The sequence below is a fragment of the Chrysemys picta genome, chromosome 19 (assembly GCF_011386835.1).
Source record: "Chrysemys picta bellii isolate R12L10 chromosome 19, ASM1138683v2, whole genome shotgun sequence".
Lineage (NCBI taxonomy): Eukaryota > Metazoa > Chordata > Testudines > Emydidae > Chrysemys > Chrysemys picta.
Genome location: NC_088809.1, coordinates 11,490,001 through 11,506,008, shown reverse-complemented (window position 1 = coordinate 11,506,008; position 16,008 = coordinate 11,490,001). Strand labels below are relative to the sequence as shown.

General features: G+C 43.2%; 1 protein-coding gene across 1 annotated transcript; it reads left to right on the top strand.

The window, feature by feature from the left end:
- Positions 1-3,497: 3,497 nt before the first annotated feature.
- Positions 3,498-7,352, top strand: LOC101934144 (F-box only protein 39-like). Its single transcript, XM_005298910.3, has 3 exons — positions 3,498-4,729; positions 6,237-6,413; positions 7,170-7,352. The coding sequence occupies exons 1-3, from the start codon at positions 3,716-3,718 to the stop codon at positions 7,296-7,298; spliced, it is 1,320 nt and encodes a 439-aa protein (XP_005298967.2). The 5' UTR covers positions 3,498-3,715; the 3' UTR covers positions 7,299-7,352.
- Positions 7,353-16,008: the final 8,656 nt, after the last annotated feature.

Below are 16,008 nucleotides of genomic sequence, written 5' to 3'. Positions count from 1 at the left end.
TCTCATGGGCTTCGTAACAGCTTTGTATGAGTAAGAACAGCTGGATTTGATGTTCAAAATGAGTTTTAATCCATGTGGCTATTTAACATTATAATGAACAGATGGGGGAAAACATCTCATTTTAACATCATCTTCCACTACTGGCAAGGCTTTGAATCAAAATAATATACAGTACAGTATGTGCTGTATATCTGGGCTTAATGCACAGAAAACGCAGGTGCAGAGAATCAGTCTGTTTATGCGGCGCCAGAGGAAAATAATTCAAGTACTCACTGTTAAGCCATTTCCCCACAAGATATTTTTTTGAACTTTATCCTCCTTTTGAAAAATGAAGGTGGATTGTGGTGTTAAGCTGATTATTAATTCCCTCCCCCGCCCCCTTGTGAACTCCATTTTGCATTGCTTCTCTCTTCGCTAAACTCAATGCTGACATCTAGTGATGCTATATAACACAGCAACACCACCACAGAAGAATCTAGCTTAAGAAGTGAGTGCAATGAGTTTTGAACCACAGAGTCAGAGGTGGAAAAGCCCTGTCTCCGTGCCCATGTAGGGATTGGGTTGCACAGAAATTTTCTAGTGTTTTGTGTGCTCTGATTTTAAAAGTCTGAAGTGACAGAGCTTCAGCCACTTCCAATCCGGAGACTATCCAATAGTCCAATACATTTCCGTCCAGAAACCTGCACAAATGTTTCCTTTAATATCATCCCGATTCCCCGCAAAACTCCCAACATGCACTATTTCAAACTCCTCTCTGTCCTGTTGCATGCCTTAGCTTCAGATGTCTACAGAATGATTTCCCCCCTTTTCTCTACAGGAAAGAGAGAAGGGACCTGGATCTGCCTTGCTTCAATCAGCTTCTGAGTGCTACATCCCTCTATGTATAGTATCCTTGAGATACAGATGTGCATTCAAGTCTCCCTATCTGAAGGCAGAATTTGCTCCTTTATCTGACTGCCATCTATGCACGTGATCATTTTGAGTGTAATCAGGACAGCTGTTAAAAAACAAACAATGGGTTCAGACTACAATCAGATCTCTATTTGGAACTCCCCAACGCTAATGGGTGTTCTCCTCTCATCTGACCTGGGGTTTTGGCTCAGTTCTATTGATATTAAAAACAAAATGCCAACCTGCATTTCAAAGCCTGTTTATGAAATGAAAGTCTAAAGTTTCAAGCCTTTATGGTTACAGATAAAAGTCTTCAAAACGTAGGGTGGAGAGCTGAGAATGGCTCCCACTCATGTAATTTTATTAACTGTGAAATCTAATTGTGACAATAAAATGCAAGAAAGAGAGATGGTCATAGTAGGAAGATCTGCACAACCTGCTTGAGAGTAGCATCTTATTTTGGTGTCACAAGTGTGTGGGGCTTGGTTTTTAGGTAGAGTTTTGGGAAATAATCATTCTCCCCTCCCCCGTCCGTTGCTCTCCTGGAAGCACGTCAGTGATCTTAGCTAATCACTTTTTAAGACTTGTAGGTTGCGAGGCTGCTTTGGGTAGAAGCAATTTATTCTCCAAATCTGTTTCTCTGCAAACTTGCTAACAAAGCACAGGCTTCTCCATACACCTTTGCCTTGAGTGGAGAGAAGTTAGAGCCTAGTCTATTAAAGGTCTGATGAAAGCAAGGCCTTATCTCATCACCAGTGGGAACCAGCCTGTATTGCATGCATGATGTCATGACCCCCTGCTGCACATTCACCCAGCTGCTGTTTTTGGGTCCCACCACACTAGGGTTGCCCTGGAGTCTCCAGGAATTAAAGATAATGTCACGTGATGAAATCTCCAGGAATTCATCAAAAAAAAAAAAAAAAATGGCAACCCTACACCACACTAGATCTTTTTGCTCATCAGCTTCCCTTGCTCTGGGTGGGTTCAAGCACCGTCTTTTTCTTTGGCCTCTCTGGCACACTTCTTGGGCACATATTCTATCACAGAAGGGAACTCACAGGGCAGTTGCCATAGGCCCCCAGGACCAAAGCGGATCCCTGCCCCACAAAGACACGTCAGTGGCATAAGCATATCCTTCCCCAGAGCTCCAGCCTTGTGAGCAGTCTGGGTTAGCGTTTACCTCTTCAGGGATAACAAACAGGCTTTGTAAAAGTTTGTAACACAGTTATTCCTGACTTTAGCTAGCACAAGAAATATACAGACTTAGACAAAACAATAAAGACCTATGCCCCCTCCCTTCCTGCCTCAGTTTCCTCACCAATCTTGATTTGGCCAGAGTCCTCTGGGACATCCAAGTACCCCCCGTCCTTCAGAAGGCTTTTCCCCTGATTCACAGGATATTTCTCCCCCTTCTTTCCTGCAGCCAGCTTCTTTCTTATTCAGATGGCCCCTCAGTAAAAAAAAAGGATCCTTCTGCTACAAAAACATGCCCCTCTCTTGCCCCAAGTTTCCTTGAGTCCCTCTCAGTTTTTAATAGACCAATCTATTCATAGACAAACATGCTGATACCACTCCTGGGTCTCCTTAGCTCAACAAGGAGCATGAGGCAGAACACAGAAAGAGACAGTTTAAGACCTAAGAATACAGACTGCTCATAAAATCCAACTGGAGTAAGTTGTACATAGAATCCCCAAATCGTCACACATGAGGCTTGCAGTTCCTAGGTCACAAGCTGTAGCAAGCACTACTTTCTGCCTTTACTGTTTGACGCTTAGCTTCCAGATAGATCACCTGTTGGGGCTGGGGGAGGGAGAAGTATGTACAGCAGCCAGCCCTGAGATTCCCTTTTCACACTGAACCCCCAAAGAATACATCTTTCCCTCCCCTTTGCCTTCGCAGTGTGTAACACTGCTCAGCTGGCTGCATTGCTCCTGCCTGCAATGAAGTCAAGTCAGTGCCCATGACATCACAAAGGCTACCTCTTGCTCCCTGACAATGGTTGAACTCCCTAGGGTGGGGGAACAGGCAAGGTGATCATTGAACCCTGCAGGGAGCAAGGCTGCTGGGGTCTGAATGCCTCCTAAGCAGAACGGGTAACTAACGTCTTCTTGCATCCCAAGCATTGCTTGTCTCTTATTTTCACCACTCTCCATCCGAGCTCCTGACTCCCAGAGCTAATCCCAGAGCTAGACCAGTTTCAAAAATGTTTTGAAAATCTTCCGCAGGTTTTTAAAGGGCCACCTGAAACAGGCTGTGATGTTAACCCAGAAAAGTGAAGATCAGCAGATGTAGATAGTCCATTTAGATAGTCAGTGCTGTTAATCTTTGCAGTGCAAAGGAAAGCAACTCTTTGTACAGCCCCAAGCACATAGCAAGCTTCCAGAAAGAACTGATCCCCCACAAGAGACGTCTTCAGTTTTATTGGTATTTTCTAGGAGCTTCTAGAATCTGCAGAGACAAAAAATTTAGCAGATTGATACTGAGACCATTTTACCATGTGATGTTTAAGCTTTATGGAGGCCAAGGAACTGAAATGGTACCCTTTGCTGTTGGTGTGATTGTACTCTTCTCATTGCTTTTCTCTTTTGATTTAGGTTAGACCTCAGGTTAGACCTAAGAGCTCATGTGGTCACCAGCATTTGGATGTAAAGAGGCAAAGGATGGATTGTTGCTTTTGAATGTAAAGAGGCAGGAGTTTTGCTATTCACTTAGAAGTGTTTGCTCTGTCAAGTAACATTAAACAAACGAGCCACAGCCTTCCTGATCTAGAGACCACCTAAGCTTTGATTTTGCACCCAGCAGGAACTGACTGACTGTCTCCTTGATGGAGAATGACAGCAAACTCCAGCAGAGTTGCTGGGCTTATTTGCCCAACGTCTGCCTGAGCCATGTGTTCTGGTGGCTAGACGACAGGGACAGATCTCGGGCTGCTTTAGTCTGTAAGAGATGGAATCAAGCCATGTACTCAGGATCTCTCTGGAGAACCAGAACAATCACCTTCAGTGGGCGGCCGTCCAGGTCAAACACATCCGAGTTTGAATCTGCTCTGTGGTACGTCAAGAGATTCGGCAAGTACTTGGAACACCTAGAGATCAAGTTCCTGAACCCTTACAATGCTGTCTTGACCCGAAAATTTCAAGTGACTATGAGGGGGCTTCTCTCGCGCTTGGGCAAATGTAACAGCCGCCTGGTATCCCTGACTATTCAGCACCTGGAATTGGACCGATTGGTCTGGAGAAACATAATTAAGAATCAGTTTATCAAGAACTTAATTATTTTCCTGAAAAGAATGGGCACACATCTTGTTCATCTCAGCTTGAAAGGAGCAAGAGTGACGCTGGAAGAAGGCTGTGAGCTTTTGAGCTCTTTGAGCTATTTGAAAAACAAAAGTTTTGCCTCCGAAATCAACATAGAAGACTTCTTCAGCCACCATCTTTCCATCTACAGCAGCCCCTTGTTCCACCAGACTATGTCCATGTTCCGCAACCTGGTCATCCTGACTCTCAATTACAACTGCATCTCGGATGAATTGCTGGACATCCTGTGCGAGCACAACGCCCATTCTCTCGGGACTATAAACATCAAGTGCCACATCCATGACCCTCACGGGCAGGTGGTTTGGGGGATGTCCTGGGCCAACCTAGCCAAGAGAGCACCCAAACTAAAAGTGAACTTCTTCTTTGAAAGAGTCATGAAGCACAACAGTCTAGCCAGGATACTTTTAGCCGAGATCCCACTCAGGAGCATCAGTCTACGGAGCTGCTATTTCAGTGACCCGGATTGGTCGATGAGGCCGACCCTCACCAATCTCTTACCAGCCTACAAGCACATTCTGCAGGTATGGTGGGAACAGCAACATTTTACCGTTTTGTCACTAATCTAACCAGGTGGCTGTGTGGGCGTTGTACCAAATTGTCAGTGTAAAAGTGAAACCCTGACCCATGAGGTCATTAGAGCTCCAGAAGGCAGTTTTTCCACAAGAGGTGTGAGCACCAGCTTCCCAATCAAAGTCCAGTTTAGCTAATTACATTCTGCCCATCTAAATTCCTCCATCAGCTTCAGTTGGACACATTATTTCTACTTCTTCTTAATTATTAACTGTACTGAGCTAGCACCTAGAAATCCCAATTGGGCCCACTGAACTATGTATTTACACAAACAAAGAAAAGATTGTCCCAGCCATGAAAAGATTACTTCCTCTCCATAAACTGCTGTGCCCTCTTAAAAAGTTGCCACCTTGTACCACAGAGGGGGCCATGGTTTAATGGAGGGAGGAAGATACAGTGTTCCTTTCAAACAATTCAGATATGAGATTGTAAAGTGCTTTGAGATCTTCCTAGACGTAAGTATATGCATCAGTGTAAGTTATTACTTTATAATCTTGCATCGTCTATACTAGGTTTTCTTTACAAGGTTTAATACGTAAATCAATTTATAGCAGGGTTTCTCAAACAGGGGTTGCCACTTGTGTAGAGAAAACCCCTTGCGGGCCAGGCCGGTGTGTTTACCTGACCTGTCCGCAGGTCCGGCCAATCGCAGCTCCCACTGGCCACAGATCGCTGCTCCGGGCCAATGGGAGCTGCTGGAAGCAGCGGTCAGTAAGTCCCTCGGCCCGCGCCGCTTCCAGCAGCTCCCATTGGTTCGGAGCAGCGATGCGCGGCCAGTGGGAGCTGCGATTGGCCGGACCTGCGGACAGGGCAGGTAAACACACTGGCCTGGCCCACCAGGGGCTTTCCCCACACAAGCGGCGACCCCTGTTTGAGAAACCCTGATTTATAGGAAGAGAAAAAAATGATGTCTAGTATGTCCCTTGACAGACATTCTTTGTGGCTAACTATTGAAAATGGTCATTTGCATCTGTGAGTAGTGATTGCTGTTAACTTTCTCTGGTGCATCAAGCATGGTCACATCACAATGTTCCTTTCATTTACATTCAGCTCTTTGAATTATAATTATCCCCCCCACACACACAAATGTTTTGGGGGATCAAAACAAACTCTCCAGAATTGATCTCCGGAAATCCATGCAAGAACCTCATATAATGACACATTACAGGGACTCTGGGCATTATTTAATGCATTTACCATCACTATTGGAAGTTCTTTGTGGAAAGGGCTATCTATATACAGTGACTAGCACAACGGGGTTCAGTTCTGATTGGGGCCTTTGGGTGCTATTATGCTAAAATTATAAGTTACATAAGCTCCAAGATACAAAAAATGACCTGCCTGTAAGCCAACCCTATCAGCAGCGCAAGGAAAGACTTGCTGATTGAATCCCAGGGAAATTGCAATAGCAGAACACCTGGCCCATTGATCTAGATCTTTACTATTTGTCTTTTCTAGAAATTAACACTCGAATTCAACAACAGCCATGAATCACTGGATGAGGAGCTGCTGCAGCTTGTGCTATCATGCAAGAAGCTGTTCTTCCTAAAAATCTGGGCCTTCCTCCGTGTTGCATTTGTGGAGAGGCTGTTACAAAATCAAGCAGAAGGGAAATGCACCTTGCAGACTATGAAGGTAAAATCCTGCGTTTCAAAAGTTGCATTCCACCCAAAGAACCCCAAGCAGAAGCACAGATTTATGAACAGGGTAATGCAGCCCCCTCCTCTCAATGTTGGTTTAAGGTTACTGTTAACACACAGGAGGAAAGGATTGCGAGGAAGTGCAAGAACCATACATGTACTGTATTTCCAAATTCCACTTGAGAGAGGACCATTCAGGCATGAATCTCCCTAGACCTGACCAGGTCCATGAAGCGTATTCCAAAATAACACAGCCCTGTTTCACAATAGCTGGAGAGTCCCATGCAAAGCATAGTCCTGCGACAAACTGCAGCCAGGGGAAGGAATGTTTGCACTGAGCCATGCTACCCGAGAGCCAACAGGGTCCTAGGACGAGCAGAGCTGGCTTGTGCTTCTATAGATCCCCCAAGATCTGTGCAGGTCCCAGGAATCTATGGCTCCTGGAGAAGCCCTCTTCAGCCCACTGAGTCTTTCCTTCCCCAGTATCTCCTTCCATTGAAATGCCCCATGGAGAGGTTGGTGAGAGTCTTAGTTTTCACTCAGCATTTCATGAGGCACAACTTTCACTGGCAGGCCAGGGAGTCTTGCCCGAGCGAAAATTGAGCAAGGGCTTCAGGATTTGACCCAGTGTTGACCTGTCTTATTAGATATTAGGCTTATCTAGAAACCTCAATAGCCACGTGGCCTTTGGAGCTTAATTTTGGCCAGTTAATGCGCTTCTTACAGAGAGGATTTTGCTTCATCCGCACAGGTGAGGATTTACACAAATCGGTATGAAACCATTGAAGAAGATCGAATGTTGCGAGATATTTTCAGGAGATATCGAGACCTGATTGACTCAGAGCTTAATTATTTTGTCATCGCCTACCCGATGATGTGAGAGGCGTGGGATCTGTGAGGTGAAAGAATAAAAAATAAAAAAATTTAAAAAAAACCAACAGTCACATCTGGAAATGCCTGAATTCATCCTTTGGAGGAAGTCTATAGGGGAGCTGAATGTCATTAGCAGTGTTCCTGAAAGGGAAAGCCAACTAAAACGGAAACAGGAGGCAGTGTGGCCCAGGAGTTAGGAAACTGGAGTGGGATTCAGAAGACCTGGTCTTAGGGTCTAATTCCTGGGCAAGGCACCACCTCTCTCTGTGCCTCTGTGTCCTCTCCCACCCGTTGTCTTGTTTATTTAGCCTGTAAACTCTTGGGGGCAGGACTTGTGTCTCCGCGGGTGTGTTTGAGCCTGGCACAATGGGGCCCTGATCTCAGGTACAGCCTCAGGGCACTACAATAATAATCATTAGGTCCCCAAGTGTCATCACTGGAGCCTCTGTGACGAGCAGAGACTTAAACACACCACGCAGTATTACAATCACTGAATTGGAAGTGCTCTAGAGAAGAAGCTGAGATTTTATGGGATCTGACAATTGTCACAGACTGAATGGTGTAGGCAAACGGGCTGGCCACAGTTGTTGTAGAAAAGAAGACAAACAAGATGATGCTAATTGATATTGCCAGACCAGCAAACAGAAACACAAACAAGAAAAAGGAAGAGAAAACAGTGAAGTAGGAAGAACTCTGCCACAAAGTGGAACGATTCTGGAAAGCTAGAACGAAGATGACCCCAGTGATGACAGGAGCACTTGGAGTGATTCCCAAGGATATGAAAGAGCCGCTCAAGAAGGCATTAGGAATTCAAGACACTGTGATCAGTGACCTTCAGAAGACAGCACTCTTAGACACGGCGAGAATTTAAAGGAAAGTTTAAGCAAAGCAAGTGCATTTGAATACCTAAAATGCAGGAATTCCATGGAGGGTTTAACAAAACTCCTGACTACCCAGACCTATGGAGTCAGTTCGTGGTCAGGCTTTATTGGTAATTCCTGGGGAAATTTTAGACAGTAGCCTTTCCTCCTTTTTATGTTTAAAGATCCTGTATGTTTTGAAGGCTTTTTGTATATACAAAACAAACACCAAAATAACCTTCCCCAGAAAGTAATAGTGAGGAATAATGATAATACAAGGGGGAGCAATTTTTGAGCCCTAGGTATTTTTAAAATTCTGTGGCTTGCACCTGGCCCTTTGTGTCTCATCTTTGCTATTTTGTTTGGTCTCTGCATTTAGGCCCCATCTCAATGGCCCTGAAGGAAGCAGAGAACATTATTCTGCCAGGACAGGCAGTTATCTTAATATTTGGCTGAAGTGTGGTCTCTAGCCAGTTCTCAAGTGTCACATGTCTACATCACAGAGATCACAGCCACAGCTGGCTCTGACTGGCACCATTGCTGTCTGTCTGTAAGCACAGAAACTAAGGACCAAATGTGCCCTGTGATTGAACTATTTCACCTCTGAAGCGGGTCGCTCTCTCCAGGTCACTACTAAGTCCCACTGAACCAGTGATGGGAAGCTTTCCCAACCTCTAGTCCTGTCAAATTTGTTTAAACAGATAAACAGAAGACTTCAAACACCACAATGGTCAAAGCAACACTGTTCACAATCACTGCATCCTACCCAAAGATGTACAAAAAAACCAGAGGAAAGTCTGGTTGAAGTGTTGAGATAAATGCATGAAGATCCAGCCTATGTATCCCAGAGAACACCCAGTAAACTGGCAAGGGGAAGCTAAACCTGGTTTAAAAGTTTATTTAGTATTTGTATAATCATCCATGTCTAGGAGACCCAGTTATGGACCAGACCCCATTGTGGTAGGCACTGTACAAATGCAGAACAAAAAGACTGACCCAGCCCCAGACAGTTAACAGCCTAAGTATAAGAAAAATAACATTTAATACAGCTACTTCCCATCTCCCATCCAATAGATTTGTTCCCCTGTGGGCATAATCATCCTTAGTACAGCTCCAATACAGGAGAGGAGCTCTCGCATCACTGGGATACAGTAGATCTATAATTTCTTTTTGCTGGAGAATGATTAACAGCTCATCTGGTGAGCAGACATCTTGACCTGATATTTAATATTTCTATTCTTTCACTGGCCATTTTGATTTCTAGTCGTTATGGCATTCCTTAGGCTGCAGATTTGGTCCTACCAGTCTTCATATGACTTGAATTCACTATACAGTATAATCACTGGGCCCAATGGCTCCTTATGACTAAATCTGGTGTGAAATACTGTAGTGCGAAGTAAAAAAGAAAGAGGCTGTGTTAAAGAGAGTTGCAAAACTTGCACTGGAATGCAAGGCCAGGAAGATAGTTATTACTCTGTATTACTCTGTTCAAAAGATGGAATTAATATTGAGCTCAAGAACATGTTAGTTCTCAGCAAAACCAGGGGGGTAATACCAAATGTACAAGTGACCAATTGTATAGTAGCTTCTGTACTAGCCTATATAAATTTGTCACAATGAAAAATAGTGACGTGGATGGCATTAGATAACAGAAGAGTTTAGCCTGCTGGAATAAAAAAAAAATGCATGTCTTTATTGTTAAATGGAAAGCTTACAAACAGACCTGTAGCAGACATTGTTGAGGCCCTTAAGTCAGTTTTAATTAATACACACTAGGCCCATTTCTGCTCTGAGGCATATCTGTGAAAATCTGTAGCTGCCTGGTTAATTTCAGTGAAGTTAGTTCAGTTTTGCACAAGTGTATGTCAGAGCACAATCTGGCCCTGCATGTCACATGCTATCTCTGAGATCAGGACAGAGAATCAGTTTGTTTATCCTACTGCAGAGGGAAAAAAATATGGATTCAAAAGGTTCAATCTTGTGGCTAGAAATAAAATAGTTCTCCCATAAAATAACGATTTTAACCTTATTCTGCTTTGGAGAAATCAGCTTGACAAAGGCAGGTTTCTTCTGCTGAGTTAAATTTGGCAGGGTTTATTTCAAGACATTTATGTTTGCAATGTTGTTGTAGCCGTGTTGACTCCAGGATATTAGAGAGACAAGGTGGATGAGGTAATCTCTCGTATGGGACCAACTTCTGTTGGTGGAAGAGACAAGCTTGTGTCTTTTCATCTAGGGCCAGCTCCATCTTTTTTGCCGCCCCAAGCGGTGAAGCCAAAAAAAAAAAAGATAAAGCCACGATTGGTGTCACTTCGGCAGCAGCTCTGCCGCGCCGCTACATTCTTTGGCGGCAATTCGGCAGCGGGTCCTTCCCTCCGAGAGGGAGTGAGGGACCCGCCGCCGAATTGCTGCCGAAGATCTGGACATGCCGCCCCTTCCCATTGGCCGCCCCAAGCACCTGCTTCCTTTGCTGGTGCTTGGAGCCGGCCCTGCTTTCACCAGTAGAAATTGGTCCCCTTAAAGCTATTCCCTCAAACCCACCTTGTCTCTTCAGTACATGTGTATGGTGCTGCCATCATGTGGCTTTTGGTGGCATTGCAATGCCATCATTGAGAGGAATCTGGGTACTTGGGTACATAGAATACATGAACGAAGTTAGAGAGATGGAGAAGAGCATCTTCCAGTCTTTCTCCCTCCTAGTACAGGACTAGGTCCTACAGAACGTTTTCTTGTGTGGTTTCCAGGCAGTATGGCTAGGGTGACCAGATGTCCCTATTTTATAGGGACAGTCCCAATATTTGTGGCTTTTTCTTATATAGGCACCTATTACCCCCCCACCCCCGTCCCAATTTTTCACACTTGCTGGCCGGTCACCCTAAGTACGGCAGTCATACACTATATACACACTAGAGTATTTATAGGATAACTTCTTGCTCTCAAGCTTTTACCATCAAAGCAAATAAGCTAAGACAACATTCGTATAGACCAACCACTAACAAAATGCTAGAATACTGAAGTAGGCACAGCTAGAACAGCCTTAACCGTGACAGGTTGCAATGAGACGGATTTTCTGCTTTCTCTGTGCAGACTGAGCCAACTGCAACGAGAGTGCCGCAAACTGAAACCAGGGTGACTTGTGAGTCCTTCTCCTGGGGAACAGAGGCTACAAGGGACAGACAACCTGGGGAACCTGGGGCTTAAGGGGTGCTTCCATTCCCCCCACCTGCTCCCACTCAAAGTTTTCACCAGCTCTACCCCATAGCTTGAGAGAGCCTTGCTCAGCTGATATTTGAGTATAACCACCTAATTATGGGTGTGGTTAGTCCCAGAAGCATCTAATGACCCACCTTCCCAGCCGCAGCACTGATGTCCCAAGAAAGGAATAAAAGGTAGAACAAAAAAAAAACAAAAAACAAAAAACCCTTCCTACTAAAATATTTTTATTTGGTCCGCTCCCACAAGAATGCTTGACATCGCCCACATGCAGCGAGAGTCCCTGCCCTCCGAGAGCTCATCAGAACTATTCCAGGAGCCATCAGACATTTGCTAAATAATCTTCTTCTCTGTGTTTCTCTTGACTACCACATACATTAATTAAAGCAGACGTATCTTGTTCATTCAAGTGAAGAGGCACAAATGACTGATGCACAAGCACTTTAGTTCCACTTAGCCCAGGCATCCCCCTCTCCTTCCCATAGTGCAGCTACATTCACCAGGGCACAATGAGGCTGTGTTCACAACAGCACAGGGGAAGTTTGTGACAGCAGCAGACATATTTGTATTAATGGTGCAGTGACTCAATACCTGCAGCTAATGGCATTTACTTAATTGTTCACTCAATGTTAACTGTGCACTCGATTAACCTTGGTAATTACATTCCGAACCAAAGGGGTCTTTGAATGCACCGGCTCATGGCAAAGATTGCATGTGACTGTACTGTCACTGTGGATCTTTTACGTGGAAGCAGGCAGGTGTGTAATAACTTCCACCAAATTCTGCCATACCAGATTAAACCAACGGTCCATTCTCAGCCAGTATCCTGCCAGTTGCTTCAGAAGACCCATCTTTCTAACCCTAAACGATACTGGAGGTGGGGGAAAAAAACTGAGAATTTTCTGATTGCATTTTCCATTTTTAAGAACAATTTTGACTAGCTCTAAATCTGATCTGAAAACCGTAATTTTTTTTTTAGAATTTTCCCCACAATGTTCCATTTTCCATCAGAATTTAATGAAAAAGTATTCTTTGCTTGACACGTTCCACCTTATAAATTCAGTCTGAGGTAATGTCATGTTCTGTCACACAAAAAGCCCCCAACAACCCAGGAAAATAATTATATAAATCAAAGGACAGAATTAAATATTATTTTGTTAATCGATGCAAAGCACCAAAACTAGAGCATAGTTGTCAATGTGTCCACCTGATTCTGATTACTTTAGAAGACAGCAACTCGGAATAATGCAGAAGGAGTGAGAAAAGCGTGCAAGCTACCAGCAAGATTTGGATGAAGTTACATATAACAAAAATGATTCTCCTTAACAAATGCAGCAGTTGTTAGCACGACTGCCATAAATGTAATACATAGGGCCTGATTCTGCGTGGAACTCCCCTTGTGAGGAAAGGACAATCTTTTAAGAACTCCAGCATTCACTTGCTTTTAACATTTTCTAAAAATATCCTTTCAGCTGAAATGTTAAATGCTTGGTCTCAGCCAAATACTGGTTTTGTCTGTGCACACGCAAGTTTGAGCATAATCCATGGCACCATTTTCAAGTTATATGAGCAGGGGAATAAAGCTATGTCTTCAAATGATAAAAAGCATGTTCAGCTTTTTTGTTCTCAAACTGTTCATGTATACAACTTCCAGCTTAGCCTATGGCTAGTTCACAAGAAGGAATACTAGGGTTATTATAGGGTCCATAGCTAAGTTTGAAAAAAAATTAAGTGCTTTCAGGTTTTGTTGAAAGTTACATGCCCATTAATATAACCAAATTGCTGTAGAAGCACGAAGCATACTGCACTATCGGCCTCAGTCCTACACATCTATGGACTGCCACACAGAAACAGATTCCATATGTAAACACACCTATACGAAGACCACCCTTACATTTACCTCACAGCTCGACATATTCTTCATCTTGCTCATCTGATCTGGATCCTTTAAAAAAAATCTCTGGTATTTAAAAATCTAAGAATCTTCTTTATTATTGACATAGAATTTTTGCCTCAGAATTTGACCAAGATCAGAGCCAAATACAGTTCTCCTCCTCCAGTGGTAGAATCTACCAGCTGCCTCTTTATCTTTCACCATGAATTTACTTAACATCTTTCCTGAGGAAATGGAAAACGCGTTGCTGTCTCTTTACATCACACATTAAGAACACCCCGAGCAAGTGTCACTGTCGCTAACTGCAGAAACTTCTAAGCAGATCCAAACCTGTTCATTGCCACAGGCATCACAATGACTAAGAACCAGTGAGAGTTGTGCCGATTCCAGTGACAGGTACTGTTGAAAGGTGAGCAATCCCTGCTTTTATTCATTAAAGCTTGTACATGGCAATGGAGGCAGAGGGTTTCAAATCCCAAGTCACATCCCTGTGTTTAAGTGGAAGGAAAGGCAAGCAAATATGTACAGCCAATGTTTATAATTTTGAAGGCGTCGGTGTGTGATTTTGAAGTTGATGAAAAGTCTCTTCCAGGCAAAGGATGCGAAACAGGCTAACAGCTATCAGTTCAACCTTCGCACTGTGTCACCATCAAGGCGGTCAACGAATATCATGGCATCTCTGCACCAGAAAGTTCAGTTTTCAAACTAGCCCTGCTGTAAATATAGCCAAGAATGTGTCTCAAAACTGGTTAAAGAGCCTCATCTCTGGGCCACTGGTTCACAAAACTGGTAACATCTCTCAACCTTTTAACAGCACCATGTGGAACACAGACTCTGTAAAATAGTCAGTGGATCACCAAAATCCCTGCCCTCAACTGTCACTGGAAACATCCCCATTCTCCATTATTGGGAAGTCTTCTCAGAGCCACAGGTAGTGGGCATACAAGCCCCATTGAACTATTGGTGATAATGGTGGAGTGGGAGGCATGAGGAAACTGCTAGCCACGCTTACCCCACCCTGGGATTTCCTGTGGATAGTGGGATAGGGCTGAGCAGGTCCTGTTGGTCTTACAGGTGAACATGCATTAGCCAGCTGGTGGGGGAGAACAAATGGATATAAATAATGGACACCCACCTTGGAAAAGTGTTCTGAGATCTAGTGGTTAAAGAAAGCAATAGGATATTTATTATACCTTTTGAAAAGGCTAGCATGACTATATTTACAAGTTCTGTAGGACCTGATGATTCTCTTTCAGTTCAATTCCTGTGGCTATTTTGATGCAAAATTATTGGTGATTTTAACTGATAATTTTTGAACAGATATTTCTTAATGATAAGAACTGGTTCCACTGGCAAGCATACAAATTAGGACACAGGAATTTTTATGGCAATACTACTAGGCAATTTTGCTCAGATTTGCCAGATTTTAATTGTTTCATGACTCATTTGCAACAAAAAATAATGATTTGTGGTTAAAAACAATGAGCCTTCAATAAATAATCTTTTATCCATCACTTGTCCTCATGGAAATAAGACAATCGCTGGAGAAATCAGGTTGTCTATTGCTAGCAATTGTCAAATGTTATTATGGAACATGATCTGCTGACATGACTCCATTAAAGAAAAAAGGTCCCATATAAAGGAAGCCGTAAGTATACTGAGAAGCAGCATGTTCTAGTGGATAGAGCATTGGGAGTCAGGACACCTCAGTTCTAGTTCTGGCTTTGACATTGATATACAGTGTGACCGTGGCAAGTCATGTCACCTGGTTTTGCTTCCAACTTTTGTTTCTCTTGATTATTTAGATAAGATCTTTGGGGTAGGGACTCTCTTACTACGTGTTTGTACAATGTCTAGCATAATAGGGCCCCCACTGAGTGGAGGCCTTTACTGGCTACTTGTAATACAAATAAATAAGAATCTCAAAGGTTTGTCTGTCGCCTTTGGTTTCAATGAACTATGGTCTGTCAGATTTGTGTTTCTACTTGATATTCTATCATTTAACAGAAGTCTGAGTTGTGTCAGATGTTATGTACTCTATCAAGCACTCCTTTCTGAAATCCAAATCAACATGTTTAGAAGAAAAACATAAAAAATATTGTATTTTCCACTAGAGTGCTGCCTTCTAATATATTTCTCTTTTAATGGAGAGATCAGCTTGCAGTCTGCGATGACCGAGGAAAGGTATTTCTAGAGAAGCCTGAGATGGAGGTGAAATGATTTCTTAAAAACAACAAAAACTTGTTCCTAGGATTACACTTAATAAATAAGTCTTGAAAGAAAAACTCCTAGTAACAGCAACAAGAATTCTGAAATGTCTTTATCTGGGGAAAAAGAGGGGAAAGCAAGGTACAAAAAGTATTTTCTGCTGTAGCAGAGAAATAATGATCCCCTAACGTAACAATTGCAGTGTATAAATAAAAGTACTGTACACTCTGAAAGAAAGGAAAATATTAGCGTTCTTGTAGGGTAGCATAAGAAATAATTCAATAATTTGTATTTAAAGTACACATTGTTAGTGTTCATGATCCTTTGCAGACAAGTAATCGGGAGCAATAAGTTGGTGTTGTGGTTAAGTACAGTACTAGGGCTCAGGAGTTCTGGATTCAATTCCTGACACGGCCAGGCCTGGCGTGACCTTGGACAAGATACTTAATCTGCGTGTCTGTTTATTTTGTATAGTGCTGTTACTGTACACAGCACTGAACAACTAATAAAACACAATTCCCCTTTCACCCCACAAACTCCCT